The 10,740-nt window shown below is 47.0% G+C and overlaps 1 protein-coding gene across 1 annotated transcript; it reads right to left on the bottom strand.

The window, feature by feature from the left end:
- Positions 1–2,727: 2,727 nt before the first annotated feature.
- On the bottom strand, positions 2,728–10,038 carry ZYX (zyxin). Its single transcript, XM_010086100.1, has 8 exons — positions 9,759–10,038; positions 6,637–6,818; positions 4,710–5,216; positions 4,260–4,401; positions 4,006–4,175; positions 3,670–3,848; positions 3,268–3,388; positions 2,728–2,860 (listed from the first exon to the last, which is right to left on the bottom strand). Exons 1-8 carry the CDS (start codon positions 10,036–10,038, stop codon positions 2,750–2,752), a joined length of 1,692 nt encoding a protein of 563 aa, XP_010084402.1. The 3' UTR covers positions 2,728–2,749.
- Between the last annotated feature and the right edge of the window lie 702 nt (positions 10,039–10,740).

The raw sequence follows: 10,740 nt of genomic DNA on the forward strand, positions 1-10,740 counted from the left end.
ACACAGCAGCCATGCAAGCACAGCACAAACCACCCGATCCTATTCCCTTCTCTGGCTGATGAATGTCTTAACAGGAAATATATATGTACATACTATCGATCCCTCTAGTGTCTTAAGACCAGCTATCCAGTAGCTGGCTACACAGTCTGGAGCCTGAGCTGGTCTCCTTAGTTGCTGGCACCAGGACATGAGTTCGAGGCCTGCAACCCCGGTGGACACTCACTCACACAAGACATTGGCTCTTCCCTGGTCTCCCAGTCACCTCACACACTGATGCAAACTGTTGTCTTGGTAGCTGCTCCCTGGTACTCTGACTTCCAGACCCAAGAGTAGCAGGCTTGGGCCTCCTGGGAGCTCTAGCAGCTGACTGTCAGACTGGTCTTTCCAGCATCTGTCCAGACTTGCAGCCATGCCAGCTCATGGTTCTCAAGCCTCTTACCCTACTCACTCACCAGCTACTGTGACTTGATTTTTGCTAGTGATTACACATAGACTTACACACCCACACAATATGCATTCACTCAGGTATTTCCAGTTACCGCCACTTAGACCTCCACATGCACTGAACAGAGTCCCTTCCTTCCCAGGAAATTAAAAAAAAAAAATAAAAAAAAAAATAATTGAGTAAGAAGACAGGACAGACTGCACTGATGACATACAGGGCATGGCCAGACAAGCATACTATGTACATGCAGCCAGCCCCTTCTGTGCCCTCTTCCCCCTAGTTTTTCCATGCTGTTTCCTCTTCTTGATCACTCCCTTTTCCTGCCTTTGATGCTGCCCCTACACATCCCATAACAAGTGTTGTACAGTCCCCAAATGCTCTTCCCCTGTACCCCATGCCCCTCAGAGGGACTAACCTGCCCTTAATCTGTAAAGTGATACAGAGACCACTTGCCCTTGACTCCACTCGACAGGTTTCATGCAAAGGTACCAGGGCTATAACTCTGGAAGGAGCTTCCCCTGCCCCCTCTGCCCATTGTTCTCTCCTCTGTGTGTGTCGGCATGAGCTTTTAATCACACAATCTAGAAACAATCACTCAAAACAACGCCTACAAAAGAGCAAGAACTCGGATAAGGAAAGAAAGAGAAAGCAAATGTACAATTTGTTTCTTCTTGGCTCATCCTACAGGAAACATCAAACAATTTACTGGATCAATCTTCAAGAAGTCATTAGAGACTTCCCCAAAACTGGCAAGAGACTAAGAATAGGCTTCATATCTTCACAGTGTAGAAGTATTGATGCTTACCACAAAGAGGAGTTTCACCTGCAGTGACCAAGACAGTACCATGTGTAAAACGAAAACCATCAAGCACAAACACTTTCTGAGTAGCAATAGTTAAGGTGAAGCAAGCAAATTGACCACTTTATTTCCAGTCCGATGCAAATGGATTGTGATAGCTTGCCTCCCAGTGACACCGTCAAGCTGACTCCAACATTGCTGTACTGAAATGCAGTCTTCCACTGTTTTAAAAGAGACCAACTCTCCAGGCATAGAAAAGTCGGAAACTAAGCAGTTTGAAAAGGTGACCAAGAGGTGCAGAGAAAGGCCATTTTCAGAATCATCATCTCTGGAGGGTAAGTGGAATAGCAACTATACATTCTCTACTGCTTAAGACAGCAATTTTCGTGGATAGTTGAACAAATACAGCAGACATACGTGAATTGAAAAAACCCACATTTTATTGAATGTGAACAGTGGTTGGACAGTGTACTTATTCAAAAGATTTTTTCCATTGGAGAGTTTCTAGTCCAGGAAATGGGTCTCAGTGCAGTAACACTCAGAGGCAGACAGTACATTGCAATTACACTACAGCTTTCACTGACAGCAGTGAAGGAATCCCTACTGGAATAGGGAGACATCCCTCAGTCTGCTGAATCCTCATCCATGCACTGAGATGCCTCCTCACCAAGTGCTGCCCATCATTATCATGGTCTTTATTTGTAAACATGCATTCTTTGGACTGTTTTGCTACTCTGGTGCCCAGCCTGGCTGTCCCAGAAACCACACAGGGAAACAATTCATTTTGGGGAGGGAAATATATTAAAAAAAAAAAAAGTTTCCAAAGTCAGGAACAGAGCAGGATTCCAACCATTGCCATTTTAATCTGGCTAAGGAAAAAAAGTGACAAGACAGTTGGCCAGTGAAATCCATTAGAGACAGAAAAGATACAGTAGGTTAGCTTTTTCCAGCAACAATAACAGAGATTCCCACTATGTTCTGCCTCTACACTAACCCAGGAGTGAGGGAGGGGGCAGGGGAAGACATCCTGTTAATGAGGTGGCACAAGAAAAAAAAAAAAAACAACCAAAAAACCCCCAAAAAAACCAAAAACATCAAAGACAGAAGTGGTGCTGAGATGGAGGCTTCCACCTTGTAAGGGCAAATCATCATTCTTGGCTCCCAGCACCTGCCACCAGGTCATTCTTGCTACTTCCACCAGGCAGTGGTGGTCTGTTCTTTCTCCTCCAGAGTCTTAAGGGCACAGTGATTTTGCACTCACCTTGATCATAGACCCCAGCCTGGAATACACTGTGGCCAGGAAGTGGTGGCAGGAGAAGAGGTCCTTTCTTGGTGGGTGTGCAGAGTGAAGCCTAGGAGCAGTAAATCCTACATGAGTAAAGAACTGCACTGGTATAGTCTCCATTGGTAGCCATCTGCCTTGTCAGGCAGAGGGACAGGAACAACGGCGGGGAGGGAAGAGTACTGAGTGCAGGGGTCTCAAGGGTACGCGCGCTCCGAGCTCCTCAGCGTGCCGTTTTGGCATGAGCAGCATGACACTTCATACACAGCACGTGCCCATCCAGCGGAAAGCACCCATTCTCATCTGCTTCAATGGACAAGGGCTTCCCACAGTCCTAAACAGGGAAAGAAAAGAGGGAGGGAGCTCAGGGACAGCAAACAGCAGGGTAAATGCATTCAAGGATTTAAGAAATGCCCCACTGGATCAGGATAATGGCTCACAGCCCACTGCTCTGTCTCCTTCAGTGCTAACAGGAGATACTACTTTGAGGGAAGAACAAGCCCTTTCTTTGATCCCAGAATGTACACAGAGCTGCCGTATTAGGGATGTTAGAGACTACAGCCCTGCATAGTCCTTGTTCACCTGTGGTCTGTGAATATCTCATCTTTTTCTGAACCTGCTTCGAAATGGTCCAGATTCATTCAAAATTATCTTCATGTTTGGTCAGGATGGACAACAAAGGTGCCCTGTTGCTGGTGACAGAAATAGGAAAGATGGCAAGAGTGGAGCCACCAGGCTTACCTCACACTTGTAACATTTCATGTGGAAATTTTTCTCCAGTGCCACCACACGCACTGTCTCATCCTTTCCAGGCTCTGGCATGATAGGCTCACAACAGACTGAGCAGCGTGGAGCATACTTCCTGCAACCCACAAAAACAGGGAGGAGACCATGACCACCATAGTGGCATTCAATTTAGGTTTCTCACTGCTGTACAATAGTATTAGCAGCAGACAAATAATAAATCACTAAGAAGTTTAGGTGGAAAAAGACCTCAATTTCTACAAGGTACATAGATGACTCATTTTTAATGTCATGTCCAACAGATCACATGGGCAACCCAGCCCCATACTGGAGCAAGTTAAACATGCGTGAGGGAATCTGTTTTCTTTCAGATACCACATGCACACGCTCTCTCCATACCTGTGGTAGTCATCCACACAGTGAGGCTGGTTGGCCTGGTCCACAATAAAAGAGGCCCCCTCAAGAGGGGTATGGCACATCACGCAGGTGAAGCACTGGGGATGGTATGAGTTCCCAGTGGCCTTCAGCATCCGGTCTGTGATGGTCTGTTTACAGACACTGCACTTTTCCAAGGTTCCCTGAGCCCAGAAGAAACAAGTAAGAGACATTAATCCAATCCCCCATCCCTGGGAAGCTACACCATAGACAGGTTAGATGGAAGGAGGAAGGGAAAGCAAGAGAGAGCCACCACAGCAAGCTCAGCTCTCTCCAGCAGCTTTCATCCCCGTGACTCACAGCATAGCAGTCCTCACAGAAGGGCTTCTCATCCACATTGTAGAACTGCTGCCCCTGCAGCTGCTTCTCACATCTGAAGCAGGTAAAGCATTCCACGTGGAAAAGGCAGTCCAGGGCCTTCACAGCTGGCTGGGTTCGTGATAGGGGCTTCCTGCAGAAGCCACAGAGCTCTGTCAATGGAAGAAAAAAGGGATTAGGAGAGAGGAAAACCCACCACAGTCTTAGTCCTCCTGCTGTCCACTGAGGGAACGCACCAGAAGTAGCAGCCTCTGCCGGGGGCGGATGCTCCATATCCTTCATTAGTTTCTGGGTCAACATCTCCAGCTCTTCTACCTCTTTCATGGTCAGACAGGAATTTCCCCTAGGTGGATCTGCACTGGAGCCTGTGGGTCTATGCTGCAGGAAGAGGAAACATTCAATCCCAAAGGACACATATAGACAGACTCCCTCCCACCCTGTCCCTAATAAACCTACTTCTCCTCTGTCTCCCTCTAGGGAACAATCTGCCATCCACTGGGCTTGCTTCTTTCCACCTTTACATCAAGTTCTGTCCCTCTCCACCACTGTCTCTAGTTACAGCTCTCTTTCAGATGGGTAACAGCTTCCTCTAGCCTGAGACAGACTCTCCCTCCTTGTCCTCGAACTTCACTCCCAGCAATGCTGTGCCTGTCCAAAGACACTGGTCCCATGGCTCTATCCCTTACCATGTCTTTTGCAGCAGCAGGTTGTTCCGTGGGACGTGGCTTCTCCTGCACCTGGGGTCTTTCCCTCTGCTGGGCATAGGTGAAATTGAGAGGCTGTGGCCGAGAGGAGGAACCTGAAGGTGAAAGGGCTGTGAACTGAGTCTGAAGGGAGGCAGGATATCTTGTAGAGTTCGAGGGAGCCGTCGGAACATTGGCATGTGATTTGGACCCAGAGTTAGGAGAGCCAGCAACAGGGGGTGGGGTGAAATTAGGGGCAGTCTGAGCAGGAGGGGGAGAGGGGGGTGGAGGGATTGGCACTAGGAGCTCCTTGCGCTGCTGTGGAGCTGCCCATGAAGTTGGGGCAGGGGTCAAATCCACTCCAGGGGGCTTGAAAGGTAAGCTTCCACTTAGCTTTGGAGTGAATTTGGAAGGAAAGGTATGAGGAGTATCTTTGGGTGCAGATGGTATTTCCGCATGGGCTTTTGGGGCCAATGGTTTCTCCAGAGAACCTGTGGATCCTGGAGATATCTGTAAAGGGAAGCAACAGAGAGAAACAGGCAGTTATCAGAAAGGTGAAAGAGAAAATATGCTGTCTATAGCAGTAAGTCAGCAGCTATCCCAGACCCACAATGTTGAGAGTTCCCACTCTGTTACATATTTAGCAGTCCTGACAAGTTGCAAGATCTATGCTTTCTGGTCCTTCAAGTACACTTTCTCACTAGGGTTTATCCATGACATTTTAATGTTCAGTAGCACCCTTCTCACTACCTCCGTTCAGCAAACCAGTCCTCCATGTGCAACATTCTGGAGAGCTAACCTGGGGTCATTCTTGTCCATGTCATCCAACATTACGGACAGTGAATCAATCTCAAGATCAATGCTGTTCACCTTGCCATGTACCCATACCACCACCCATCAGGAAAGGGGGAGCAGAGTATGTTACAGGAACAGCGAGAAAAATCAGTGTATCCCCTTACAATAGCAGATTTTGACCCTTTGGACTGTGGTACAGGTCTGCTCCTTGCTTCAACTGGATAGCAAGCTGGTGAGGATCAACAGGGCCCAGTCTCCAAGGTCTACAAACACTGGAAAAATGCACAGCCCAAAGAAACTCAGACAGATTTAGGTGGAAAAAGACATCTTGATATCTCCAGTCCAACACCCTGCTCACAGCAGGGCTAACTCCCAAGCTAGACCAGGTTGCTCAGGGCCTTGTGCAAGTAATTTCTGAACATCCCTAAGGATGCAGATTCCCCAGCCTCTCTGTGCACCTGTGTCAGTCTTGAGCCACCCTTGGAGGAGAACAGGTTTGTCTTCTGTCCAACAGGAATTTCCCTTGCCGAAACTTGTATCTATTGTCTCTTGTTCTCTTGTTGTGCCCCAGTAAGAAGAATCTGTCTTCTCTCCAGCCTTCCTCTAGGTATTGCAGACTGCAGTTAGATCCCTGCCTTGGCTTCCTCTTCTGCAGGCTGAACAAACCCAGCTCTCACATCATGTGCTCCAACCCCCCCAATGATCACAATAACCCTTTGCTGGATTGCATCTAGTTCAGTATTCCTCTGGGGTTACTACACTGGGCAGCCCAACCGGAAACAGTCCTCAAAGATGTAGCCTCACCAGCATTGAAGAGAGATGAATAATGGCTGTCCTTGTTCTGCTGACTACACACACTCTCATGAATGCAGCCCAACATGTGGTTGGCCTTTATTGCCACAAGGGTGCATTGCTGGTTCACATTCAACTCACTGTCCACCAGGAACCCCAGGGCATTGATCTGCAGAGCTGTAGCCTAACCAGTTGACCCTAACCTATGCTGGTCCATGGGGTGGTAGCATTTTCTGCTTTCCCAGATCTCAGGGCTTCCTGCTGCTGAGTTCAGAGAGTAGTGAGAAGCTGTCCCAACCCACAGAGCATCACAAGGAACTATACTTCCCTTGACCTCACTCACCTGTGGGGCAAGTACCTTTCTCACAGGCCCTTCATCAAACATTGGTGGAGGAGGAGAAGGAAAAACTTCTTCTGGGGCTGGTGGAAAAGCCTCTTCAAAGGGTGGTGGGGGTGGGGGAAAAGCACAGTTGGAGGAGAAACTTGCCTCCTCTCCAGGTGGGGGAGGAGGTGGCAGTGGCAGCTCTGTGGGGAAGAATGAGAATAAAAGCAAGTTTGGATCATTTCTTACTCTTAGACAGTACAAACCCCAGGAGGGGTCTTGAAGGTAATACAGCAAGTAGTTCCCCAGTACCAAGGGGACCTTAGCACCCATCAAGGACAACTGAACTCCACAGGCTGCCTTTCACTTTGTCCAAAGTTATTTGCTATCATATAAACTTTCCTCAGTAGCTACTGCAATTAGTCACTGGGAATGGTTACGGTATAATTGGGAAACATGTCTTACTATGCCCTTTTCCATTCCTCCACTCTTTGGTCCCTAACGTATACTTCTCTCACCAGTAACTTGCTGAATACAGAGCAGCATTAGAAGGAATGCCAGCAGGCAAGCCAGGACCCTGAAGAGCCTGCAGGAAAAATACAGGAAAATAAGTTGGCACCTCACAGCTGGCTAGTAAGCACTACAAGAAACAAGTGGGGGGGAATAAACAAGTTGGACCAACCACCCCTTATGCATATGAGGAATCTTTGAAACTGCTTTTTTTTTTTTCTGAGAAATGAAAACAGCTTTCCTTTGGAGGCTAAAATGTCCCCATAACTGATACAGAGTAGGACATGAGAAATTTTCCAAAACCCTTGTAAGCACCAGAGTGCCTCAATCTCTTAGCAGAAAACCCCATTGTTTCCACATGTTAGTATTTGCTGAAGATGTAGAACAGGCAAAAAGAGACATTTTCTACTACAACACAGTCAAATAAATGTGAATCCTCTTCCCTTCACCATGTATGGGAGAAGTTGTCCTTCTCACCATCCAAGCAGCAAATAACACTGAAAACAGCAAGTCATAACCTCCACATCTCTTATTCTGGACACTCACCTCTCTCCCTAGCTAGCCCAAATCAGCAGTAGGGTGAAAGACCATGTTTTTCACTCCTGCTACCCCACATGCAACATTTAACAGCAGTAACCAAATTGTCTCATCTTTATATCCAGCTATTGTCAACAGACTTTATAAGGCCTTCTCATCTGTAATCTAAGGAAGACAATATTCCCTTTTAGAAAATGAAAGCTGAAATCCTATTAACCAGTGGAATACATAAACTGCACTGGTATGCAGCACCTCTTTCAAGCCTTCTTATGCTATAGAAATTCTGCTTCGGGGAGAGAAGTAACACTTGGCTGGTATTTTTTTCTTTGAAACTACAGTTTGGGACAAAGTTTGTATACACTTGCCTTTTGATTTATTTAAATGATAAAGAATATTGCACAAATGAAGCCCTGATCTGCTGTCACGTTTTTTCAGATGCACTAAAAGCCATTTTTAGCCATCCTGCAATTTAAGACAAAGAGACCAATTGCTACGGCTTTATGGTATACTGCTATTTGTTTGGTGAGTGTACAGGAAAGGAAGAGAAGGATTGAAGAGATGCATCAGAGAAAGATCAAATCAGATAAAATAATTTCTCTCATGACCGAGTTTTGGTGGTTCAACTGTGTTTCAGATGTCTTGCTGGCAGCTCTTACCCAATGGTGACGCAGCACCTTAAGCTGAATGGTTCTTTTGCTAATCCTTCTGACAAGTTACGTTTGCTCCATAATAAGCTTTATAAGGAAGGGAGAAGTGGAGCAAACAACACCCAGTCCTCCACTTACACTGTATATTGAAAATAATTTTTAACATCCATCCAACTTTTTTTACTTCAGGTAATGTATCTGTGTCAGTTTGAGACCTTCCAACAGACACACCCCTAATCCACACAACCACAGCAGAAAATCATAAAGCCTAAAATGTGACTTTGGATTACAGACACAAGATTCCAGCCTGCAACATATGAGAAAAAGGTCACCAGAGTTAGCTGGTACAACTCTAGGAGACAGAAGCACTGACACACTGAGGCTCTTGTGATTCGAGAAATAGAAAAAATGGCTTAAGAATTTGTCTCCTTTGAGCACGGGACCAGCCTTCCTACCATCACATCAGCTGCCCACTAACTTAGATTGCTAAGCTAGAAAACATCTGTGTTGCACAGTCTATGCTTGACACTGAAAAGAAATAAATTTAGAACAGCAGTTAGCATTATCTGAACATGCGTATCCTGACTGAGGTGCACCCTGGTAAGAGTCTTGAGGTCACTTGATGCAGCATCAAGCATTAGGAAGAGGCCCCTAGGGAAATTTCCAGTGGCACCATGCTGAACAATTCCAACTAAGGAGCCACACAACTAGGAACTTTCTGCTTCTTAGGGGACATAAAAACAACCAACAAACAAAAACTGAAACAAAAAACCACCCCAGCACCACAGGAAATTAAAAAAAAAAAACAAACACAAAAACAAACAAAAAGAAAACCACACACCACACTAAAGGAAGAAGTCATTCTACACAGGAAAACACACCCAAACCAAACCACTAGGAAAAAGTATAAAACTCTACAAGCCATACAAACTCTATGTCTCGCTTCCTGTTTATGATAGCTTCCACCATTTTTTCACACAATTATTTCTTCCTCCACATCTCCAGCAGCAAAAGATGACAACTGCAGAGGAGAATCTCTACAGTCAGAGACAACCAACTTGAGCTGAACAAGAAAGAGAATAGCATGATTCATCACCATCAGGGTCAACTTCCCTGCAACACACTTGCTCTCAGACATGCTGGCTAGAAACTGACTGCAGTTACACAATTGTGTACTCAGGGAATACTATGAAAAATCCATTGCATTTCTCCAGCATCAGTGCAACACAGGACTTCCTTCCCGGCTCCATTTCTCATGGAGATACTACATATTTTGAGATTCCTTTACAATAGTTTTACTTCATTTTGGAACCTGACATCCTCTACAGCAAAATTATCCATCACTTATAGCAGTTACAGCCCTGTTCTCACGTTAACCCTGCTTACAGACCTCACTCCCTCAGAATTTAGAAATGCATATTCAGAACTGCCACGCCAGCCCTCACCTACCTTCTACCAGCAGTGACATGGATGCTGATGGAATCTCCCCCACCTTCCCTATCTGAGCACGCTGGGCGCCAGCTCCAGGAGGTGGGGGCAGCAACGACTCTGCTCCAGGAGGCGGAGGTGGCAAAGACTCTGATGCACCCCCAGCTTTCAAGGGGTTCACCTTGGGTTTAGGGGCAACCACAGGTGCAAACTTCTTCTGCGGGTTGTAGAAGGAAGGTGTAGAAATGTTGATACTGACTGTGGATGTCATGCGGGTCCCCGGGGCACCTGGGGAGGCCATCTTCTCAGCACCTGGCAGGAGAGAAGACAGAGGAATCCTATACTAAGTCAGCTTTGGGCCAGAGTAATAGAGAGGAACATGTGAAACAGAAGAATACAGGAGTTTAAGTCCAGACAGAAACTAAGGTGCCTGAGCAAAGCACTGAGCACTTCCAGGATCAGCACAGGAAAAAGGAAGAACAGAAACTGCGGACAGCTCAAACGAGCCAGCATGCTTCACCTTCTTAACTCGGTATGGCGTTAAGTGCAAAGCGGTTCTTGCACAGAGAAAACCAAGCTCTTTGCTGGACGAGAACCCTGCACGCACACACACTGGAGGACACCTGTGGGCCACCAGAACAAACACTATCCTCTGAGCACACCAAGTACCACACACCTAAGGAGGGTGCCCGCATACATGCTCTCACAGAACTGGAATCAGCATTTCCACTCCCCAGCTAGCCCCATAAGGCCAGCCGATTCTCTCGACCTTAGCCTGTAAACAGCCCCAGCAATGCCGCCCCCCCAACGCTGACCCACCCCCTGCATCTTCCATCCTCTACCTCCAGACCCCCACATGCCGGGGAAGCAAAGGCAGCTGTGGCAGGGACAGAACAACGGGGCGGCTGAGGAGTTCCCTGGTGTCACATCCACAGGCAGAGACCCCTGCTCTCCAGATCTCGCCTTCCTTCCCCCGGCGAGGGCGACAGCGACTCCCACCACC

The sequence above is a fragment of the Pterocles gutturalis genome, unplaced genomic scaffold (genome assembly GCF_000699245.1).
Source record: "Pterocles gutturalis isolate BGI_N339 unplaced genomic scaffold, ASM69924v1 scaffold47610, whole genome shotgun sequence".
Taxonomy (NCBI): domain Eukaryota; kingdom Metazoa; phylum Chordata; class Aves; order Pterocliformes; family Pteroclidae; genus Pterocles; species Pterocles gutturalis.